At 45.0% G+C, this 25,367-nt stretch overlaps 2 protein-coding genes across 2 annotated transcripts; both read left to right on the top strand.

Moving 5' to 3' along the window:
• Positions 1 to 907: 907 nt before the first annotated feature.
• Positions 908 to 4,219, top strand: LOC124688987. Its single transcript, XM_047222597.1, has 5 exons — positions 908 to 1,133; positions 2,472 to 2,755; positions 2,880 to 2,969; positions 3,168 to 3,574; positions 3,659 to 4,219. The coding sequence occupies exons 1-5, from the start codon at positions 908 to 910 to the stop codon at positions 3,921 to 3,923; spliced, it is 1,272 nt and encodes a 423-aa protein (XP_047078553.1). The 3' UTR covers positions 3,924 to 4,219.
• Positions 4,220 to 5,718: 1,499 nt separating this feature from the next.
• Positions 5,719 to 6,431, top strand: LOC124691074 (LOB domain-containing protein 16-like). The gene is made up of 2 exons (XM_047224357.1): positions 5,719 to 6,042; positions 6,129 to 6,431. Exons 1-2 carry the CDS (start codon positions 5,719 to 5,721, stop codon positions 6,429 to 6,431), a joined length of 627 nt encoding a protein of 208 aa, XP_047080313.1.
• Positions 6,432 to 25,367: the final 18,936 nt, after the last annotated feature.

The following is a 25,367-nucleotide window of genomic DNA, read 5'->3' as shown; positions in this document are numbered from 1 at the left end:
ATTGAAATTCGAAAAATGTTCATATTCTAATTTTTTCAAATTTTCAGAAAGTTTAGATTCAAATTTTGTTCATATTCAGCAAAACAGAAATGAAATAGCAGAAGAAAAAAGAAAGAAATGAGAGAAAAGTTACTGTGCCGGTCTAGTGCCTCCCGCCTAGGATGTGCGGACGATCAGCTTAATGGGTCGAGCCCATATACGCCCGGGGGGATGTGCGGTGGGTTCGCTGCCACCAACCAGCTCGGTGAATAGGAGCCCCCATATAAAGGGACTTCTTTTCCAATGGTTTTTCAGGATTATATTGCGAAAAGTACATTTGGCTCCCGAGCTCCAGTGCTCTTGCTATTTAAAAAAAATTAAAAAAATTTATTAGTTATCAAAAAATCTGAAAAATAATTCTGTAGATTGTTAGTGATAGATGTCACAATCATGGAAAATCTCAACCCAAAATTCTTTTTTACTTTGAGCTAGACAAAAATAACAAAATCTGAGATATTTTTGTAGATTTGAAAATGACTACTTAGATCTGCACTTTTGTCTTTTTTGTGTAGCTTAAAATATAAAGTATTTGAAATTGATATTTTACATGTTTGTGGGATACATTATTGGCTATATGCATATATGTTTTTCAGAATTTTTTGAAACTCAAAAAATATGATTTTTAATTTATTTTAAAAACAAGATCACTGGTGTCCATGTGCACCAAATCTCTGTCCATTATATTGGGCACGTTTTGGTTCTCCCGCGGAAAATAAAAAGAACATATCTATTTCAAAGCCTCGCGGGTTCACATCCGACCCAAATGTTGTTCTATGCTGGGCCCAAACGCTGCAAATTTTTTTACTTTGACAGCCCGAACAAAGCAGAAGAATTAGCCGATCAGCACGCGAGAGAGAAAAAAAAAAACATGGCGTCCGACGACCTCTTCGAAGGCCTGCCGCCGCCAGCCACCGCCGCCGGCGAAGATCGTGCGGCCTCCCCCACGCCGCCCCCTCCGCCGGTGCCCCCGGCCCCGAGGCGTTCCGCGCTGAAGAGCTCCCTCAAGCGCAGCAAACCCTCCTCGGATGCTGCCTCCTCGTCCCAACCGGCCGCTCCCGTCGCCGCCGCCGCCGATGTTGCAGCCGAAGGACGCGGTAAGCTCCCTACTCTGCCGGTTCATCTCCCTTCCAATGGCTTGCTTGCTCGCTGCTGCTTCGGCTTCGAAGCCTGAGCCCGTGCTCGTGCAGTCGGCCTTCAGATGGAGTCTATACTGGTGTTGCTGTAGATTCTAGCGCCGATTTGCTTCTATTTTCGGTGCTACCTAGGAGCTGGATGCTGTCTCCATTCGAACGGTGCGCTGGCGGACAGAGTATGGTAGCGTTGTCGCTTAATTTTGTGTTGAGATCGAGATGCGAGTTTTGGTAACAGGAGGGGATTTCTAGGTGGGGATTAGGGTTTTCACTTTTCCCATGTCACAGAATGAGTTCAGTCAGAGCAAAGCAATTGCAAATTCCACTTGTTTATGGCTTCATAGTTCATACTAGCGACTGCACACAACCTAGAAGGCTTGAACGACTTAGCTGAGTAAATTTCTTCAACCTGTTGCCATGTCACGGAACAAGACCAAAAACAGTTGTAACTCTTAACCATATGTGATATGTATTATGGGAAACTCAGGTGACTATAGCTTCTTTTTCCAAGACGTATGTCGTAGGTAATAACAGAGCATAAGCAAACCTGGAATGCACCACAAACAGCCATATAAAAGATGCTTGGTTAGTTCAGTTGCTACATAGATACGAATCTCTTAACCTGGTTTAGATGAGTTGCCATGGTCCCAATCTGAATGTCTTTTAAAGCTTGAGTCAACATGTTTCTAGCTTGCTTCCAAGATTTGCTACTCTCTTGAAGTAACTCAATGAAGACTAGTGCATCCTGGTAAAGTTTGTGCTATGTACCAAGTAAGAACCTTGTTCACTGGATTTCTCTGTGTATTGTTTGCTAGACCTATCTACCTCGTCCATAAAGATGTATCAAATTTTCTAAATTTGTGTGCCTAGTACATAGAAATTTTGAAAAAATTGAGGTAGTAGTATTCAGTAAGCTATGTAGTGTGGTGCATTCGTGGAATATGATCTAATTTCTGACCATTAACCCCTATGGATGGCACTGATGTATTGGGCTACTATTACTCTTAACCCTCAATAAGTGAAACCTTGAGCGTCTCGGTTTTACATCAGAGTTATGTAGCAGCTCTAGCACTGAATGTCTAACTCTGTGCTTATGGCAATATTTATGGGTGAAAACACAAATTATTTTCTTATCTCCATTTTTCTAAAGATTCTGGTTCATCCAGCTGTTCTCCACATGTTTTCCTGAATTTTTGCAAATAAACTTTCTCTTATGTTCTGTAGTCTATAAATTCTGCTAGCAATAACAGTGGTCTTTTACTTGCCACATCGTCCTGTTCTAACATCCATATTTTCTTGCAGTTCCCGAGAAGCGCCTTCGTTTCAGAACTCATGTCGATGCATCAGAAATGCAAATCATTGAAGCTATGCAGAAGATAACTTCACACATAGGGAATCCTTCAAAATTCAGCAAGGCGTCGAAACTAGCCCTACAGCTCATTGAGGCTGGAAGTGTCAAGCCAGAGACAGTCGGGCACTTCTTTGCTGTATTGGGGGCTGCAATGTCTTCACTGGGGGCTTGTAATGAACCTGCTGTACGTGCAGATTACCAGGTGCTGTTTAATGCTGCCCAGGGTGTAACAGAGGTGGAGTTTCTACTATCTACTATTTTTAAACAACAATAGTTGGCAGAGTCATATCTTTCTTCCTTTCTGTGCAACTCGGTGAAGCAATTGTAGCATGTACTTACAACTTTTGGTTGATGTGCAGTGTTTCAACCAACAGCAGAAAAATCAGTTTGATGTATGGATGCTTCATGCAGTGGTGGCTAATGACCTTAGTACCGATGACAGTTTTGTGGTAAGTGTGCTATGGTGAAATTCAGATGTTTGCTTATTTTTCTCAACACAAGTATCAAAGTTGTATTATGAAATAGCTGTATCCTATGGCTGCTATAGCTATCCACCTCCATGTCCCTTAAGAAATGTCATTACCATAATGCGTTATGCTGTACGGGCCTTTGTGCTTTGACTAATGTGCTGGTGTTTTACTCTGTAGTTCTCAAAGGCTGTAGGGAAGATCAAAGATGCCATCTCAGCCCTGCCAGTAGCAACAGCGGACGATGACAATGATGAAGCAAGAGCACTTGCGGTTGCTGAAAGCCAATCTGGCACCACCGAGAATAAAGCAGATGATACAGTGCCAACTGCAGTTATCAGCTCTCTGCCAGATGATAGCAACACAGATGCTGGAGCATCCAACTCAGGAGAAGAATTATCTGATCCATTTGGTCTAGATGATCTCCTTGAGCACAAGTCGAAGAAATCCGAGAGAGCTCGAGAGAAGGCGGTTGACGAACTGAACAGAAAAGCGGCTGAGGAGGAGTCCAAGAGATATCTGAGGTCACGGCGCGAGGCCCTCCTTAAATGTCTAGATATTGCTGCTCGGCGGTACAGGACACCGTGGTGAGTACCCTGGCATGTGCGCCACGTCCATGTACTACGGTTTGTTTGCTTGTTTGTGGCTGTAAATGCTCTTTGGCTTGTCAGGACACAGACCACCGTCGACATCCTGGGCAAGCACGCCTACGACAACGTGGGCCGGTTCACGTGCTGGCAGCGGGAGGCGGTGGAGAAGCTGTGGAACTCGATCAAGGAGCAGCAGATCCGGCGCAAGCACGGCAAGTCTGCAAGCGGGAAGCTGGACGTGAACGCCTTCGAGCGCCTCCAGGAGAAGTACTCCCACGAGAAGATCAGTATCCGGCGTGCCGTTGGCGGTGCGGGAGACCGCCGCGCCACGCAGTGGCTCGGCTAAAAAATTCCACGCGCCGCCTCCACCAAGTGCACCGAGTCAGTGCCGTCTGATGATCGCGGCGTTGCGCCGACCGAAAGAAGAACAACGATTCCGCTGCTCCCCTGGTGTAGCCATCTGAAGGCGGTGCAGTGTATGTTTCAGGGAAAACCGGTGGGATCTGATTTTCCGCGAGGACGGGTGTTCACCTGAGCTGTTGCGCACGGGTGGACTTGTGTGACTGATGAAGAAGATGCAACACCGAGCGTGCGGTTTATACTTTGATATTCGTTTTCATTGATATGAGGTGTGTGATCCCCGTTCCTGTGATCTCATTGCCACAGATTTCATGGGCGGAACGTTTGTGCGTTCAAGCTCGTGAATTCATGATGTGATCTGCGTGATCTCATTGCCACAGATATCCTGGGCGCTCGTACGTGCGTGCAACCTTGGTGCGAACGTGTGAATGCGCTTTGGGTTTGTTTGTCAGTTGCTGGCGAGATAATGAATGTATTCTGAGTCGTCGAGCGTCTCGGTCTCAGGGAAGATGACCAGGGGAAGGAAGAGAGCAGAAAACGAGACGGCCGGTCGACCTGAGAGTCTGAAACCCAGTGCAAAAGCCAAAACGAGCATGCGTGCGAGAGGAAATAGAGGCATAGAGCACGACTGCAAGCAAAATGCTGCCGAAAACGATAAGACTTCGTTTGTTATGCTCTTTTCCATCCTGTCCTCGCAATTTCACTGCCTTTCTTGAACATGACTACTTGTTTGCTGTAATAAAAGGTCACTCTTCTATACTACTCCCTCTGTTCCATGAAACTTATCTTAGATTTGTGTTCTAAACTTAATTAGATACTCCTTATATCTGAACACTAAATAGCGTGTAGATACATCTAGCTTTTTACAAATCTAAGACAACTTTTATGGAACGGAGAAAATCGTTTTATTAATAAATTTCTAAAGACATATGTAGTTTTTTAAGGGTATAAGATCATATCTATACATTGCTAATTTGCTAAAGAAAAACTCCTCCACTAGTACATAGCTACTCAGAAAAAAGCTCATACCTATACATGGTCACTTCTCATTCTGTGAGCTTTCTTAATCGATCTATGTACCGGTGAATGTTCTGGAGAGATGCTAAGCACCAACGCCGCATAAATCCATGGGGATAGATATGTGCAAGTGGCGGTCGTCGACCATCTGCAAGCTAAAGTGCGGCCGTTCGGCGCTAAATGCTTTGTTTATCCATGCCACCCGGCCAGTAGTACGTTCGTGCGCACTGCACACACTCACCTGAGTATTTCAGATGCAAGTTTGACTAGTGACTGATTGATCCCTTTGTATGTCTCAGCATCTCCTAATTCGCAACCAGCACCGGAATATGTGTGACAAACAAACAAAAGGTGATGAAACATTTTTCAGAAAAACCACATGGTGGCCATCCTCAATTCCTCATGGAGCAGTGCCATGCACATTTATACTTATATTTTATTTCTTAAGCTAAGGTAATCTGATTAATTTACTAAGATAAGATAAGAAGCCGGCCGGGTCGTCCTTCTATTCAACACAGCATTTACACGTTTGCTCCCTTTCAGCCGACATAGTGCCCTACATGTCGATCATTTCGTTTGCACCATCCTTCTTCACCGAGCAAGCCACCCCGCCGGCCGGCTCTATAAATATCCAACCGTCAACCTCAACTCGCACCACCTGGTAACAGTCGCTCAGCCAGTCGCTTCAGTTGAGCAGCACGCATCTTCCCTTCTTCTTCTTCGACCATCCTTGTTTGTTCTTCTAGCTCGCTAGGACGCTAGCCATGGCCGCGTGTGGTGGTAATACTAATGCCGGCGCGGTTGCTGGAGCAGCGGGCGCGGGGTCGCCGTGCGGGGCTTGCAAGTTCCTGCGGCGACGGTGCGTCCAAGAGTGTGTCTTTGCGCCATACTTCAGCACCGACCAGGGCGCGGCGCGGTTCGCCGCCATCCACAAGGTCTTCGGCGCAAGCAACGCTGCCAAGCTGCTCGCCCACCTTCCCACCGCCGACCGCTGTGAGGCCGTCGTCACCATCACCTATGAGGCCCAGTCGAGGCTCCGCGACCCCGTCTATGGCTGCGTCGCACAGATCTTCGCGCTCCAGCAGCAGGTCGGTCACTTCTTCATCTCCGATCAGTCAGCTAGCCACTTCCGACAGCCATGGACGAATGCTTATGATTTTCTTGTGCATTACAGGTGGCGATCCTGCAGGCGCAGCTGATGCAGGCGAAGGCGCAGCTGGCGTGCGGCGTGCAGAGCACCACCTCGCCAATGAGCCACCAGCAGCAGTGGCCGGACAGCAGCAGCATCGCCGCCATGCTCCGGCAGCAGGACGCTAACAGCGGCGGCTTCGGCGGCGGCGCCGCGCTTCTGCCGGAGCTCATGGGCGGAGACGTCTCCATGTCGATGATGCAGCAACATTGCGGCGTCAAGACGGATGCCGGGGAGCTCCAGTACCTAGCCCAGGCCATGATGCAAAGCTCCAACTACTCCCAGTAGAAGAAGGATCAAATCCATTTCGCGCCCACAGGTCTCGTCGGAATGCTGATGGACGGAATCGTGCGGCGCCAGGTCGAGATAGAACGGAATGGATGAGGGCAATTGATTAACCTGTACTGAACTTTTTATCAGTGTTAATTCTGATCCTACATGTTACGTATAATTATATATTAGTGAGGAAGTCTGGGTTGATGATCAGTTGATTAGAGCTTATGTGTAAGCAGTTTATTGCAAGTCTTGATAATGATATCGCTGGCCAAGATATATGCTGTGGAAGTATGAGCTGCACTAGATACTGAACGCTTCTGAACTTTGCTCAGATGTACCCATGCACTTGCAGGCTAGCAGGATGATGAACACAACTCTACTGTCTAAACCTTTCATTTTTCTATGAATGTTGTTACATTTAGTAAAAAAAAATCAAAATAACTTTGACTTATTTGTTGTTGGAAACTTGCAAGGTTGACAATGCACCACAAAAGTACAAGGAAGAGTTATTACTAGTTCACAACTTTGAGTTTCCACCAAGTTTCCCTATCTAGAGACCCCAAAATCACTTGTATACATTCATAGCTAGGCTTGTATAAACTCATAGGCTGCTGCTGATAATCCTAGTTTTTCATGCCATGCACAAAGGCTGCCCCCCTGATAACAGACATGTATGAACTGCACAGCCGCTCAGTAGCACGTTTACTTTTTTTTTTCCTTTCGCTGAAGTATGTGATGTTCTGCATACATGTTGACCTTAGTCACTCATGCTAATGCATGGATGCACACAAACATATACACGGTGAAAGGTCACTGATCCCAATGGTTGATTAATTTCATTGTACAGTTGACTGCAGTTAGATGACTGACCACGTTAGCAGTAGTAGTTGCAGTAGTTAGTTTACTCCTACTGCTACTAGCAGTACAATCTACAATGCTACCACGTTGATAATTAAGAACTCTAGTCACTCCAGATTCCAAATAGAACAATGCTACCACATTGAGCTAGCACGCTGATAAAATATGAGTATAGTACAAATCCATTGGAATGGTTAGACATTCTACTGACAATAATTGAGATGGGTAGATATGCCAAATACTACTGCTGACACTGTGATCCTCTAGTTTAATCAGTCATCAGATAAGAACAGTGCTACTGCTGCAAGTTTTGGAGGACTAGCATCTTGGGACTCTGCAAATTATTTCATCTTCCACATGTTCACTGAATCCATTACAATAGGCTAATTAACTAGTACGAGTTCAGGTCAGAAGCTAAATGCTAATCAAGGGCCAAATTTCGTAGCCAACGAGCAGCTAGCTACTACTGTTCAGGTCGCCAAAAGCTGCTGTATGCAATCAAGCAAGCAAGAACCTGCACATGAGCTCATTGTTTAGTTGATTCAGGGCCTGAGGTTTGCTACAAAATCTGGAGTCTCTCTCTTCATGAACACCTACAGTTCAAGCAAGGTGATGCACAGCTGATTTAAACAATGTGCATAGGGCAGTGACTTTTGTGGTTCATCCTCTTATCGATCGGCGCAAAGCCGTAGATTTGACGCGTGATTAATGTGGGTCAGTATAAGATGATCTTCACATGCACATGGTTAGGTGTAGCCTAGGATGCTTAGCCATCTGCGATTAGGTGGCCGCCAAAGTTTTGTTCTTGTCAGTGTCTTGAAGGTAAACAAGAGAAGTTAAATCACAGAAAAGATCTGTTTTTGCAAACCTGAAGAAGAGAAGTTACGCAAATTTTGGATGTGTTTGTCATCTTCCTTTACAAAGTTTATATTATTAGTCAATGGGCAGAGGGACCAAATTTGCAGAATACAAAGGGATTGTCTCTAAAAGTTGAAACCAATTTCATTAGTTTGTGGCTGCTTTGTCCCTTTGTGTTTTGTAAGTATTAGTATATTAGAAGAATATGTTAAGATTCAATTGGTCAAGAAGGTGGTCACTGGTCAAACAAGGGCAAACACAAAAGGCAAGCTTATTATGGCGCTTGAGAGTAATTAGACCCCACTAATCACAGAGAACTTTAGCACTAATCCCAAACCATATGAAATTCGGAAGTAGTGCTTTTTTCTGTGAGTGTGCAGTTGCTTTTGGTTCAGTCTTGGACCAAAAAAAGATGAGGAGGCCTTTCCAAGGTGACTTGTAATTGGAAGAGATGATAATAAAAACATCACCCGTTTGTTCCAAGCAGAAAAAGTTGGAAGAAAAGAAGACAAGTGAAATGGAGTATGATGAACAGATGCCTTGGAAGTTGTGCATGTGGCGCCTCACCATCATTTCAGACTGAGAGCTTGTTTGGCCACTGCTGCTCACCAAGTTGCTTATCAAATTCTTTCTATCATACAATTTTGAGCTTTCTTTATTCTAACATTATACTTAAAGTTGTTTGTTGGTCATGGGAACTATGTACTTTTTGTTAAGCTTCATGCACTAGCCACTTGAACCAAAAGTCCGAACTGATGGAAAGAGCTAGGCAATCTACTTATACACTTCAACACTTTTCTTATAGAAAAAGTGATTTAAAAACTGCTAATTGTTTACCCAAAATAAACTTGTGCTTGTCCGCACAGGAAGGAAAAAAGAATACCCAAACAAATCAAAAAGTTGTGATGGCCCGGCTTATTAGAAAAGAGAGAGAATAATGAAGGTATTCAACTGTTTAGGCCCAAAATCTGATAGGCCATGTGATAAATGTTAGCAAAGATATTGTTCTCAAATTTCAGACTGATCTTACGGGATATCACGAGGCTGGCCTTTGCCAAGGTCGCTAGTGTGCGGCAACCAGTCACGGAGAAGCTTCAACAAATCAAGAGAGCATCGAAAGTACCATGAATGGGACCTCCCGTGCACGAAATCATCATGTTTCATTGCAAATCAATCCGATCCAAATTTTGTGAAACACAATGAAACCCAACAATTTGGTGCAGCACGAATCTTAAAGTAGAAATCAATGTGAATTCGATGGGCACAACGTGCACGAGAGGTCCCGTACACGGTACAGTCACATTTCTGAGCAAATCGAGGCATGTTGCTACGGGGGTACGGGATGCGTTTCTTCCGTTTTTCCTTTTTGTATACTTTTTTTTCAGTTTTTTTGGAGTAAGTATAAAAAATTCTTCTATAAACTACGTGAAGTACAGAATACCAATATATCAAAAACTGAAGTACAAAAGTACACAGAAAAGGTAAGTGCATAGAAAAATGGAGTACAAGTCTACAACCACCTATTTTGGAAGATAAGAGGGAGCTGAGAGAACACATGATTCCACTTTATGTTGGAATCAAGTCCGAAGATGTTTTCATTCGGGTCATTCCAAGGCATGCCACAATTCCGACGAAACATACAGTAAAGATTCCTGCGTGGTGTGCATACGGCGAACGCCTGCGTATGGAAGTGTCCCTTGCAAAGCGTATCAAGGTTAGCTATAACACATTCTTAGGAGAGGTTGAGCTAGTCAACAATAGAAGGTCAGGCCAAGGATCAGTTCATTTTGAACTGACATTTGAAGTTGATACAGACTATATGGTCAAAGTGGCCGTCAGAACCTGGCGATGCTGGCAATGGGATGAAAGCAGCATCCAAGGTCTTTCGGTGCACAAAATCGTGGTGTCCAAGGAAAAATCGACGAGGCCATCAGGAACAGCTTGCTTGGCTGGTAAACATGGGAAGGGACACAGTAAATATCCTCAGCTACGTCTTGTCGGCAAGAAAGGGTGGTGTCCTCAAGGCTGAATTGGAAGAAGCCACCGAAGACTCGTCAATATGGTTATTATTCTGATTACTCAGATTACGAAGAGGAATACAAGAGTGCATAAACCTACTTCAAAAAAAATTAGGGTGGTGAAATCCTGCCAGTTAAGGAGCTACATATTTTGTACTGTATTGTTTTTGAGACTATGTGCAGGAAAAAAAGGAAGGGTTCTGCTTCAGTGGTCCGCCCCCTACAAACTCACCAGGGATTAAAACACAAAGACGGTTGAGATTTGCCGATACCTCTTCGTTGTGAAGGGCATGATGGCTGAGATTTGCCGATACCCCTCTATGTCAATCGTATGTAATGGAGGCAGCTTATGTCATTTCGACTCATTATCAAGTGTCACATTGCACATCACCGTGAGAATCTATCTACAAATCTATACAAACGACAGATTCGACAAGAGATGATATGAAAGATGAAACAAGATACCGCAGAATCAATGTGCTTTAATCTATGCATTCATCATGTGTGATTGATATTCGCCAGCAACACAACTTTTACTTGTGACAACTTTCTACTCTGATGCTATACAAAACAATGTTGGACATCTGATCCTTTTTATATTTCAGTTTTCAGTCAAATCACAACATTCTTCAATCCAGAGGCCCCACAGATTTTTTCGAGAAAACGCAAAGGGCATTCGTGTCTATTTTCATTGAACAGATAGAGTTTAAGCTTTGGAGAAACTGCCTCCCAGTTCATTCAAGTTTAAGCTTTGGCAAATTCTGGATCTTTAAGGTCGCAAAGATTTTAAATAGCATCATATTAAGGAGATATGCAGAATGCTTCTACTAAAGTATCTCAACCTCTGAAGGACAGAGATTCTAAAGCTCACAGAAAGAATTAGAGATCTCCGGTGTTTGGAAAATCTTGACATATGGGAAACAAATACTATGGAGCTTCCCAAAGCCATCTGCAAACTTACTTTTTTGAAAAGGATTATGTATTTATCAAGATGAAAAGCATTCTTACATTCGCGCATAGCCAGTTCCGACACACAGGAAGGAACTTGACCCTGCAACATCCCATTACACAACTCCCTACTCGCAAAATTTGCGATCTCATGAGCTAAGTTATTAGCGTTTCTACTCTTTTAAGCTAGAATGACATTTTTTCCTAGACGGTTAAAATCATCTGCGACGAATCTGGTATCTGACCTATCCTCGCTGTCAGGCTTGAAGATAGACAACAGGGATTGACAGTCCTGTTTCAATAATTATCCGGTTACTGGTGTCGTTGATAGCAAGCTTCAGGCCTTCGTAACAGGATATTGCCTCACACACCTGGGCACCTCTGCAGTGTTCTATTCTACCCCAAGCAGATGCTATGACTATGCCAGCATGGTCTCTTGCTACAACCCCCCATGAGCCAGACGATTGTTCTGTCGAGAAACTAGCATCGATATTGACTTTTGTCCAGCCATCATCTGGTTTATCCCAAGTCACCAATTGATCTTCTTTAACTGTCTTTTTCTGTACTGCAGCAGTGTACATCACAGGTATTTTACCTTTTCTATCCACTTCAGCTCCTCCATTCTTTATCAACTGCATCGAGTCATGGTAGTTCTTCACAAAAACTGCAGAGTGTGATATGCCTGCGTCTCCTTTACCGAAGATGCAGTCATTTTGGTGATGCCAGGCACGCCATAAAAACATAACTTTCGCTTTCATATCTTCATTCAGGCTGTCCACAAGGACAAGTACCCAGTCTTTGCATGTATATCTCATAGCATAATCAGAAGGTAGAGACCGGAGTTTCCTGAGCTCTTGTCGGAGGGCTGCTGCAGTCGTACAGATCATGACTGCATGATGACCAGTTTCAACATCCATAACACAGATATGGCATGTTGGGATTAAATTAGGAATACGTCGATTGCGGTTTTCCTGCACAGCAAGGGAGTGAGTCGCTAGTTTCCAGGAAAACACCTTTACCTTCGGTGGTACATTCGCCTGCCAAATGTTTTACCACAAGTTTCGATCACCACTTATACCGGAGCTGTTGCTCGCCTTTATACCCATTTTCTCGTTGAGAGCTAGCTTGTATGCACTTCGAACAGAGAACTGTCCTGATTTCTCAAACTGCCATCTGCAAGCTTGAACAAGTGTTTAACATATTTGGTGTTAACAAAAGAACGAACATATTTGGTGTTAACAAGTGTTTAACTGCCATCTGCATTTTACCTTTAATATACCTCCACCCATGAATATAACTAATTTGTTTGGTAATTGGTTAAATGGGATTGATAAAAAAACAAAGGAACGAATCCGCATTGGGGTTTGTGCTTTAGTTTGGACAATTTGGAATTGTCGGAATGAGGTTGTTTTTAATAGGTGTGCTAATCCAAATTTCTTACAGGTTATTCACAGGGCGGCTTCATTGATTCACCTATGGTCATACCTCCTCCCTGTGGAGCAGCGGGAACCTTTGGATACCGGATGCAATCGTTTGATGGCGGTCGTTCGGGCTATCTGCAGCCAGGGTGGCTGGTTGCAATCTAGACGCATTGAAGATGTCAATTAGATTTCACATGCTTTCATCTCTTTTTCTTTGGCTGATTTTTACAGCCACTTTGATTGACCCGTGAGCGGGGTGTAATATCAGTAGTTCAGTACTGGATGCTTGATACTCTACAACTATGCTTTAATAAAACGGCTTTGTGCATCTTCTAGATGCAGAGGCCGGGGCTTTAAGCTCCCATTTCGAGAAAAAAAAAGAACGAACAAGGCATTGAAGCTTCCTGCGGGGATGGGGAAAAACATGGACGCTCTTCCTATACTCTGAGGTATTGAGATGGGGAAGGTACAAATTTATATGACCTCCGTGGATGGAAAGGTTCACAAAAACTCACCATTTACAAGATTATCATCGAGCAGGATCGTAATTTCACGGAATTAAAGTACTCCATGGAGTACTTGCATGGGCACATGGCCTCTCCCTCGGTGCCTTGGTAATTCATGATGAGTCATCTATGGTTGAGCTTCCGAAATGGTTTGCAAAAATGGATTCCCGTACAAAGCTAACCCTCTCGGTGAGACCGTGACAGCTCTTCGGGCTGACAATCTGGAGGTCCTTAATTAGCAAGATATGTAATCTGTTTTCTCCCACATTCTCACTACATGCAGCAAAGCAGGATCAATAAACAGATGCCATATTAAATATAACAAGGTATGTTCCGATGGGGTGATATTATTTTCTGTTGGCGGATTTGAGAATCTCAATTCTCAAGATTTGCTGAAACTGAAGTCTGTGAAAGTCTACCGATCTCTCCGTCGGGAACTTGGGATATATGATCTAAAACCAGCTGACAGGACAAAAATACCCAATTGTCCTTGACTGTTACATGAGGCACACCACAAAGTAGGCATAAATAACAAGTATTTATTCAGAATGTAGCACACCATACTAAACGATTGGTCATAAAACGAAACGTAATGTATTGAGCTCCTGAAATGTACAATTTGATGTATTGGACAGTAGGGTGAGGATTTGTGAGCAAGCAATAAGTAGCAAAGCTGAAAATGTTTCAGAACAGGTGAGGATATGTGTGCAGTGCAGTTAACTGACGCAATACTAGTGCAGTTGACAGAACATAGGAGCACAGTAGCAACCGACCACACTATCCTCAAAATAACAGGTACCGTGGGTGCGTCTCCAGAGAGGCAAGGAGGCCATTAGGGTTCCTGGGCCGCCTCTCGTCGGCGCCGCCGACCTTCCTCAATTTGCCTTCGGGCCATGGAGGTAGGGTGGATCTCGGTCCCTGTCGACGGGAGGGCTTCTTTATTTCGGTTTTAGGGTTAAGGTTTGGCGTGGTGATGCTTAGGTGGTGGCGGTGGCGGTCTCTAATAAAGTCTGGCTGGTTTTCAGCCCTATCTCGACTGACGACATCGAGAAGTTTATAGGAGTATTGTTGTTTTTGAAGACTTCTTATGGGATCTCCGGATCTCCATAAAGCTTTATCGGTGGTTATTCCTTCTTCTTCATTTTCGGGGCGGATCTGTTCTTCTTGACCTATTCAGCGACCTCTACTACGGAACCAACAACGTCAAGCCAATTCAGGGAGGAGCGGCGGCGACGACACACGTTGAAGCCGAAGGACATCTCAAGATTGTCTTTGGTATTTTTTCTTTTTTGTTAGGGTGCTCTGTACTCTTCATGTTTCTCCTAATGCTAGAGTTCTTTTCCAAAAAAAAAGATAAATAATGGGTACCGTGATGAAAATCCCCTCCAGCAGAGTATCCACCGGGAAGACGCAGAGAACGCGAGCACGAAAGGCCCCAGCGTGGTGGTGCCGCGAGCGCCTTGGAGAGAGACATCCCGACGTGCCCCGCGACCCGCGTCGTCCCTGCAGGTCCGCGGCCAAGGGGGCAAGGGTGTCGGGCCTGGCAGGGGCAGGCGCGTTGCAGTCGGAGAGACGGAGGAACCAAATCAGAAATTTTGGGATGGTCAGAAACTGCAGCCCTATCTTACAGCCCAGCTATGCGGCGACAACCACCCAACATCGGAAAGCCCACCGACGGCATTTTGATCGCGTGGCTCTCCGTTGAACACTTGCTTCAGCCGCAGTGGTTTGGCTTCTGCTAGATGATGCGATTATCAAAACTATGCAGCCTTGAGAGTTGGGAGACATATTTTCTTGACTTTTTTTTGGAGATGGAGCACATGATTCAGAAGAGAGAATTCAACAAAGAGACCTCATAGCCAAAGTCATCTTCCATGATTGTAACAAGCACATGCGCCGACAATACATACTACCAAGTACCAACTTCTTGTTAAAAGACAGTGATACAAACAGTCCTCCTCCTGTTTTTTCTAATCTTCAGTGTTCAACACGATGAGTGTTCCCCTAAAAAGACCTCCAGCTGCTGCTGGTTATAATCACAGGCAAGAACATACATGAGGGTATCTGACGTAGTTGTCGACTCCAGAAGTCCAGATGCCAACTGAATATCCATCCGATGTGCTCAACACAGCACAATCTATTACCACCACTGTGCCCTTCTGCATTGCATGTGTGGTGTCAGTTTATTCTCTGCGCACAAGCATCTTTACAGCACAAAATCATTACTAATGGCTTCTACTAGATGATGTGATAGGCAAATGAGCCAAGACCATTTGACAGGGCTCTTATTTACCTCGGTTTATATTGTGTCGACTTATGTTATATTTTTCTTAAGCGGCTGCTTGAAGTTCTATCGGATTATATTATCGGCGTGATGCAAACTATTAAATTTAACAAAGTGTCTTGTATTGAAAAAAAATTGATGCAGGATGATACTTCAGTACTTTGAGGTGATCGGAGTAGCATTATCTACTGTAACCTTGATGTCCAACTATATTTCTGTTGAGCAATTATTGACTAACACATGCAATCCACTCAATCTTACAGTCTGTGCGTCCGACCTACTCGGTCGGACGCGGAGCGGAACCAACAAGCAGCCGGCCGATCGTCTCCGCCGTCGCCCGCAAGCGATCCGATTGCGCGTCTCCTGGGCTGGGGCCGCTCGCGTGAGGGCGGCTCCAGAGGCCCCCAGAAACCCTAGCCGCCCGAGATCCCATTCTCCTCCTTGATGGCCGGCTGCCGCCGCCGGGTCCAGCGGTGGTGGCCAAGCCTGGATGTCGACGACGAAGGGCAGGAAGGCGCGACCGTCGATCCTTCTTCACGCGGGAGGGTTGACGCCATGGCTGTGCAGGTGGAGACCGGGGAGTGTGGCGGTGGCGCTCGTCGAGTGCGGCACCGGCGGCGCACCGGCAGACGGCGGTGCGGAGGCGAGGCGGCGCGCGGTCCCGTGGCGGCTCGATTTCCCATCTTGGGTTTGATCCCGTTCATCGATGCGTGTGTCGTTCGGGCTAATCTCTCGGGCTCGCGCTTGGAGGTCGGCCTTCTCCTTCTCGCTCGTCGGTAACTTGTCGGTGGTGAAGGGACTGCTGGTTCAGATGAATAAAGGTTGCGGTTCTAGGATCCCTCTTGTGCGAAGATGAAGATCTTCCTTATGTCAACACTTCTTGATCTGATCGATGTGGGGGGTTCCGGAAGGCTCCATCGGATGTAACAGCGCATATTCTCGCTCGGAGTTTGTCTGGACCAGGAGGTATTCGGTCGTGCGCACCCATACTTTTATTCCGGCAATTTGGTTCTGGAGGGAGTGGTGCGAATCTTTCTTGCTATATGGAGACATTCGTTCCATGGCGAAGTTAGAAGCGGAGAATACCATGATGGCAGGATGGAAGTGCTAGCAATGGATGTTCAAGTCTTTGTGTTGTTGAGGGATTTGCTTGGTGCTCCGGGTTTCGCAGCAGCGATATGCAAGTGGGGCGGAAACACAGGTGGAGTTCGAGTCCTACCTCTATGGGTGAAAATCCAAGGTCCGACCTTAATTGGTTGTGCCCGGCAATGACCTTGTTGGAGGCATTATTTTGAGAGTGAGGACTATCTTCAGGGTGAAAACCTAAGATCTTTGATCGGACGATAACAACGCTTGTGCAATGTTTCCTTCTTGGAAGTGTCGCTTATGGAGAACCTGGAGTTCAGGTGTTGTCTTGGTGGTGGATGTATTGCTGCTCGCTAGGACTGGAATACCATAGCGGGATTTTTATTTTCTTAGTTTTTTTTTCCTTTTTTGGCTGTGTGCATCCGTACTACCAGTAGGGTATTGCGTTGTTGCAGAAACTGAGTGTAATTGATATCTTTTGATATGAATATATTCCGGGATATTCACTTTAGCTCATAGGAGCATTTGCTCCCATTATGTGAATCAACATTTCGAAGTGTCAAAAAATTCTAAACTAAAATTTTTCATGTACATCTACACATTTTATGTTCGTACATAAGTTTTCAAAAAAAAAACTATAAAAATTTGTGGCTCCAGTAAAAAAGACAAATTTTGATGCTATAACACGACTACGTACAGGACATTTTTTTGTCCTTTTTGTACACGCCACATAAAATGTTGTTTCTCTATGAAAACTTGTGCACTAACATAGATTGTCACGATGTACAACAAAAAATTTATGTCAGAATTTTTTGACTTTTTAAAATTGTTTTTTAATTATTTTGTATAATAGGAGCATTTGCTCCTATGAGCCAAAACGCCACCTCCATATATTCCCTTCATCAAAAATATAAAATAAACAACCGATCCAGGCTTAGAAATTCTACATCCCCTCCGCTCTGCTACTGGTTGGTACTGGTTCATCTCTTCCAATCAAAGCAACATCTGTTGCTCTAGTCTGCTGACACTACCAAGTACCAACTAAATTTGGTGCATCTGTTTCCTTAACCAACGAGATCGAACTATTGACGGTTTGTGGCTTCTCCCAGATGATGTAATTATCTAGATTATGCAGCAGTGATGAAGTAGAGGATGAAACTTAGAGACCTGAACCAAAGATATCTTCCACGGTGCTTGCCTCGCGAAAACCTGGCTTGAAATAGTTTGTTCCTTCACTGGCTATAGCGCCTTACCTCTTCTGTGACTTGTCCTGAGATGAGTCATGATACTTGAAGGGTACGATAGAGGCCAAGTTGGCAGCCAGGACAGGCGCCCACAATGCATAATTGCATATTGCAACCATTTTTTAAAATACTAAATATATCTCTTCTCAGTTTTTTTTTGAGACCCAGGGACTGAACTGATTGGAGCAATGATCTTTAGTGCTCAACACTATTAGTTTTGCCCTGAAGACCAGCAACTCCTCACAATTGCTTCAGTTGCGGCGGTGGTCCTCGATCGCTCAAGGTTTTCGACAGCTGCTAATTATGTGATTTGGCTAAATCATGCGATCATGACAGGCATTTCCTTTGCGTGGAGATGAATAACCGGATGAGAGAATCAAAATAAGGGATCTGGAGGGCGTAAATGGGCTTCGAATCAATGATTGTATTTGTAGCTAGAACATGCGCCGAAGCACATTGCAAACTTGTTTCCTTAATGCAAAGATATACAACACTGCTTAACATGATTAAGTTCTGCCTTGAAATAGCTTACAGGTTTACAAGTGTGCTGCCAGTTCATTCATGCGCTGCGCTATCACAGTCTCAGTCACAAGCAAAACTTCTAGAGGATATTTTGGAAGAATATTCATGTGACGAGCTTCTAGACGCTGCAGTCTGTCTACTGGTGTGATGCCTGCGCGAAAGAGTTCATTTACTGCTCCTGCAACAGTCGCTGAACAATCGTCTTCTCCGCTCCACCAAATCCACGTCGGAGACCCAGCACATTAACAAGCCGGTGAAGACTATGACATCACAATCTTGACACGGTCTAGATGAGAGAACCAAACTTGACAGACTCGAGAGCCAACGACATCTTCCATGATGGTAACCAGCACATGCGCCGACACTACATACCACCAACTTCTTGTTACAAAACAGCAATCCAAATTGTCTTCCTCCTATTTCTCTAATCAGGGGCACATAACCAACTGGAGCAACTTCTCCTGTTGTAGGCTGCTGACACGCCACTGAGTATGGTACTCTACTACTCTAGCAGCAACTCCATTTGGTGCATCTGAGAGCTATGTTTCCTTAGTCAGTCCCCTTCACAGTCGCTTTAGCCACAGTGGCATGGTCCTGAACCACTCAAAGCTTGGCTTGTGCAAGATGATTTGACTATCAGAATTATTCATCCTTGAGAGTCATATTTTCTTTATAGAAATTTTAGAAGAAGCAGAGGAGCTAGATTTTTTCTCTCGATAATAGACGCTTTATTACTCAAAAGGTTTAAACATTACACACTCGGCCTCTGCATAACGGGGATGCACATTATCCGCGTAGTGAATCAGAAAGTACTGACTAAACAAAAGTAAAAAAACCAAATTACAAAAGAAAGGATCACAACAATCTAAGACGTCACTCTAAATGAATGGTCAACCCGTAGATTACATAGCCGTCCATGTTGGGAAAAAAAGTTTCGTCGATGTATCTTCCAATCGTGTAGATACCTCCATAAATAGATCGTGATGCTTCACACGTTGTAGAGACAACCATGAACAGAGCATAGCTGTGCACTGGTAGATAACATGCATGAAAGATGATTTTAGCATTAAAACCTTATCATTTCTACATAACTATAGTAACCAAATTGATGGAATCTCTCCCACCTTAATAAGTAACTTAAACCTATGATCCACCCTATTTAGCCAATTGCCAAAAATATTTGCCAACGCTACATGATAGGTATAAGGTAGAACATATCTACTCCCTCCGGTTCATATTAATTGACTCTAATATGAATGTATCTAGACACATTTCAGTTCTAGATACATCAATATTGGAGTCAATTAATATAAATCGGAGGGGATGATTGACTATATAGACCTAGCAAACTTGCATTGGAAGAAAGAGTGTTTAATAGGCGCGTCCTAGTAACAAAAGACACACTTTTTACATACATGCCAATTCCGCTTAGCAAGGTTATTTTTGGTGAGTATAACACCGGACGAAGATATAATGCAAAAAACCTTAGTTTTTAGCGGAATCTTCGTCTTCCAAATCATTTTATTATTATCAACTGACACATCTAGCCGCCGCCACCGACTTCCCATCCCCCTCCCCTCCTACTCGGGGCGGAAACCCTAGCCGTCGCCTCCACTGACTTCCCCTCCCCTCCTCGTCGCCCCTGAGACCGCCGCCGGCGAAGCCTGGCGCGGCCGGTGACGGGGGCGGCGGGGTTCCTCGCGAGGTCCCCTGGTGCGGCAGATGGAGGATCGCCTCCGCACTAGGGGGATGGCCCCAGCACTTGGGGGATGATGGCGGCGCGGCCCTCTCGCCGGGCGGGCGGTGATGGCGGCGGCGACATGGCCCTGTTCTCGTGGCGCATTTTCTCCTCAATTCCTCTCAACGGCCTCGTCGGGCGGGAAGGGATGGGGGCGGCGGCGCAACCCTCTCCTTCCTTCCTCGCCTCGGCATCACCGAGCAGGCGGTGATGGGGACGGATCTCGTACTGCTCCTCCTCAAGGTCTGGGACCATGATGACCCACAAGTATAGGGGGTGTATCATAGTATTTTCAATAAGTAAGAGTGTCGAACCCAACGAGGAGCAGAAGGTGTTGACAAACAGTTTCGATGAAGGATTCACTGTAATGCTCACAGACAAGTATTCAGGGGGTTTTGATGTTGCAGTTGAACAAAGTACGAGTAAGTAAAGTGCGAGAGAAATAATTGCAGCGAGTGGCCCAATCCTTTTTAGCACAAAGGACAAGCCGGTTTGTTTACTTATAATGATCAAACGTTCTTGAGGACACACGGGAATTTAGTCTAGTGCTTTCGCTTCATATAGCTAATTAATCTTCATTGTTTCGATAAGTGTTGTGTGGGTGAACCTATGCTAATGCACCGCCCTTCCTAGGACTAATACATACTTGTGATTATACCCCTTGCAAGCATCCGCAACTACAAGAAAGTAATTAAGATAAATCTAACCACAGTCTTAAACTCTGAGATCTTGCTATCCCTCCTGCATCGATATACCAACGGGGGTTCGGGTTTCGTCACTCCGGCAACCCCGCAATTGGCAAACGAATACAAGATGTATTCCCCTAGGCCCATAAAAGGTGAAGTATCATGTAGTCGACGTTCACATGACACCACTAGAAGAATAACACCACAACTTAAATATCATAACATTGAATATTACTCAACCATAATTCACTACTAACATTTAGACTTCACCCATGTCCTCAAGAACTAAACGAACTACTCACGAGACATCATATGGAACATGATCAGAGGTGATATGATGATGAATAACAATCTGAACATAAACCTTGGTTCAATGGTTTCACTCAATAGCATCAATAACAAGTAGAAATCAATACCGGGAGAGTTTCCCCTATCAAACAATCAAGATCCAACCCAAATTGTTACAGCGGTGACGATGTGCAGCGGTGGAGACGGCGGTGATGATGATGGAGATGATGGTGATGATGATGATGGAGATGATGTCCAGCTCGATGACGGTGACGATGGCGTCGATTTCCCCTCCGGAGGGAATTTCCCGGCAGATTTCAGCCCGCCGGGAGAGCTCTTTTCTCTCCGGTGTTTTCCACCCCGCGAGGCGGCCGTGACTCTTCGCGACTATCCTCCGGAGCTTAGGTTTTCGGCACGAAGAAGTACGCGCGGAGAGAGGAGGCCGCAGGGGGCCGTGGGCCCCCTCCCCACAAGGCGGCGCGACCGGGCCCGGGCCCGCGCCGGCCTGTGAGGGGGGCCCATGGCGGCCCTCCTCAAGCACCTCCTTTTGGCTCTCTTCGTCTTCCGGAAAAATAGGATTTTTCATATAATTTCCGTCAATTGTTGATCTTCCGAAATATTGCATTCCGACGGCGCTTTTCCAGCAGAATCCCGACTCCATTGCGCGATCCTCCAATAATCATGAAACATGCAAAATAGATGAAATAACATAAGTATCACCTCTAAATATGAAATATATCAATGAATAACAGTAAATTATGATATAAAATAGTGATGCAAAATGGACGTATTGACAAGGTATCAACTTGTCAATGCCTATGGATTGTAGGCTAGGGTTTAGTTAGAAGTAGAGGGCAAGTAGATCTCGAAGGTTTCAGCCGAAAAGTACTCGATGATTATGAAAACTAGGGTTTGTAATAATGATTCGATTGCCTCTTCGTCCCTCGACTCCTCCTTAATATAGGAGGCGGAGCCGAGGGTTTTGTTTTGTACAAGTTACAGAGTCCGGGACGGTATCTAACTCATCTCGCCAGATTTACAAATAACACTTCCTATTACAACTCTAACTTTCCTTAATATATCTTGGGCTCCCGAATCTTCTTTATTCTTCGGGTATTGGGCCTTCAGTAAACCCCGGGTACTATCTTCGGCAGCCCATTTGGGATGCCTATGTCAGTAGCCCCCGAGATTTTGCTTGAATCGTAGAATCGGGGAAAATCTCTACCGTTTATTTTTACTCGAGAGCTTTAACTTTTTTATATTTCTTCACATAAAATTCTATATTGTACAGGGATACCGGTAGTTGGGGCTAGTTCATCCGACGGATCGTGTACTAGTTAACTCGCTCTAGTGGCAATCCGCAAAAACCTACTTCGAGATCACGTCCCTGGACATGATTCCGGGATACTGGTGTAAACTTCGACAGGTGCCGCTTAAGGTCTTACCATTCTGTCGAGTCCCAGTCAAATTTATCGAGTACCTAACGCGTCCATTAGGATTTTTCTTCGTATCTGTTGATACGGATAAAAGTAGCAGAGCGCAGTCTTCGGCGGTGCCATGCCCAGCAGAACGGATCTGGGGTCTTACCTTCGCAAATTTGCGGCATTCGTAAATTGATCGCAACTTTGGCGTTCGAGAATATATTGTCGAGTGCTTTTCCGGCTGTTGGAATGGCACATTTTATCGAGTCAAATATGACTTATATTGCTCTCCCGATGGGAGTATATGTAGAGTTAATTATAACTCGAAATATACTCTCTTGCTTTTCTATCTTTTCTTTGTTAATTTCATCGGGCACGCGAACAGCGTTCCCGATGGGAGTAGCCCCCGAGGCTACAACCAAAAACTTGTGCTTGGTTGTAGGCTCAACATTTTAGTCCACCTTGTCACTATATTGTCATTATTTCCCAATATGATCTCTCTTCTTCTTCTCTTTTTTTTTATCTCTCGGGTGCGCGAACAGCGCTCCCGATGGGAGTAGTCCCCGAGGCTACAGCCAAGGACTTGTGCTTGGTTGTAGGCTCCCGCAATTTCTATATTGCCATACTCGAAATTTTACTTTCTATCGAAGTAGCCCCCGAGCATTTGGGCAAAAACTTGTATTTGATCAAAGGCTCCCGAAGTATTTAATAACTTCTCCTGTCGCCAATCTTCTTTTATTTTTCTTGTCGGCATGCTTCCCTTAACCAAATTTACTTCATCTCTGTTAATAGTCGTGATTTTTCTGCCTTGTGGGTCCATTGTTTCCACCACGTTGACACGTCGTGCAAGTGGGGGACACACGTCCTCCGCTTTTTCTGGCGCACGTACAGTAACGCCTATCTCAGTAAACATACCTTTTTACCCTTTTATCTAGAAGATCTTTTTTCACCACACGATTTCTTCATCCAACGGTGCATTGATTCGCCTGATTCTTATATAAACCTTTCTTCAACCTCCGTTCACTCCTTCGCTTGCGCCGCACATCTGTCCCCCTTTGCAAAAACTTCCCCTGCGCCCAACTCTCTCTGATCTTCCGCACTCACGAACATTGCTTTTTCCATTGCCGTTGATGCCACCGCGCACGCGACTCACTCGCCACAGCACTCCAGAGTCCAAGATGGCCGCCGAAGATCTTGAGTGGGAGAGATCTAAAATCTCCAACCAGGACGTCAACATGCTGAAGAGGCTTGGCCTGATGAAGAAAGAAGACGCCATCCGCTTTCCTAGCGAAGAAAGCTACCCCAACCCTCCAATGGAGTACCGGGTTAGTTTCGTTGATCACCTCATCCGCGGCCTTTCGGCCCCAATTCACGATTTCCTCCGCGGCCTTCTTTTTGTTTACGGGATTCAACTGCACCAGTTGACCCCTAATTCCATCCTCCACATTTCCATTTTTATCACACTGTGCGAATGCTTCCTTGGAATCCCTCCTAATTGGGCTCTGTGGAAACGCATTTTCTGCCTCCGCCGCAATGGCTCCCACAACGCCACCTACAACATAGGCGGCGTTGTTATCTGTGTCCGAACTGACGTTGATTATTTCGACGTCAAGTTTCCTGATTCTGTCCAAGGATGGCGCAAAAGATGGCTCTACATTCACGAAGAAAGTGCCAACTCTGTGGAACACAACATAATCCCTTTCGACGGAAGTGCCAAAATTCAGCGCCGCCGTTCCTGGGACGCTGAAGCTTCCGAAGAAGAGAAAAAGGCGACAGAAGCACTTATGTCTCGTATTCATCAGCTTCAAAATACTCGAGGCAAAGAACTATCTGGTGTTCAAATCACTGCCTACTTCCTTAGGATTAGAGTGCAGCCTCTTCAGGCTCGCAAAAATCCCCTTTGGACGTATTCCGGAGAAAACGACGCCAATAGAGTCTCCAGTGATCTTTCTGCAAAGGACTTGGAGAAGTTGATTCGAAGAGTTTCCCGCTTGGCCAAGAAGGATCCTATTCCCTCCTCTTGTCGCGTGGAACCATACAGCTCCGCCAATCCTCTCCCCGAGGTATTTTGTCTTCTCGAGTTTCTGTCTTGTTCCGAACTTTCCTTGCATCTTATTGTATTGATATCTCTCTAATTTTTTCTTTTGTCGCTATTTTCTTGCAGAACCATCCTACTATGGCTTCCCTTCCTCCTCTTCCTGAGGGTGGAGAAGTCGAAGAACAGGCTATCGTTGCCGAAGACACCCAAGGCTCTTCTATTCCTGAAAGTGAAGTCGCGGGTTCTCACAAATCTGCGGCTTCCCATGAAAAAGAAGTTGAATCTGAAGCCAGCGAGTCGACGCAATCCCTTCCTCCTGCTGTTTCCCCAAGGAACAAAAGGAAAAGGAATGATGCCGAGGATTCTGGCACTTCTAAGGCTGAAAAAGTTGTTTCTTCTCATCCGAAGGCAGCTTATGATCCTTATATTGAATCCCTCGTCAGCTCGTAAGTCACCTTTATTTCTCCCTTTTTCTGTACTCGATGTGTTTATCTTGTCTTACTTTTTATGCTGCCGATTTTTGATCAACAGTGATGACGAGGAAGAAGTACCAACTGTTGACGTGGCTCCTCGGAGAAGCACGTCACATACTGTACTTGCCTCAGACACGCTAGTTGAAGGAGAAGAATCCTCGCCTCCTCAACAAAACATCGTCACCACAACTCCGCCGTCAAGCCCCCTTGCTCCTTCACCAAAAAGGACAAGGATTGAAACAATTGATAAACCTGCCCCTCAATTGGGCAGCTCGTCGACTTTGCTCTTAGATGATGTAAGTTTGTCGATATCTATATTTTTCCTATTTTGCTTTTTCACGCCTTCACTCTCTTTTTCATGCCGATGTTTCTCTTGCTATGTTCTTCTTTAACAGCCCATGATCAAAGAGCTTCTCCGAATCGGATCCCAATTTATTGGGTACCGTGAGTATGCTAGCAGAGCCGAAGGTAACAACTTTATACTTGCCGTTTTTTTCTTGACTTTTTGCTCCTGTTGCTTGTCACGATTTTTGATCTTTCTTCTCCCCTTTTTTTATAT

Source organism: Lolium rigidum, chromosome 2 (assembly GCF_022539505.1).
Source record: "Lolium rigidum isolate FL_2022 chromosome 2, APGP_CSIRO_Lrig_0.1, whole genome shotgun sequence".
NCBI lineage: Eukaryota > Viridiplantae > Streptophyta > Magnoliopsida > Poales > Poaceae > Lolium > Lolium rigidum.
Note: the sequence above shows the minus strand (reverse complement) of the source record. Positions and strands in the feature narration are given on the sequence as shown.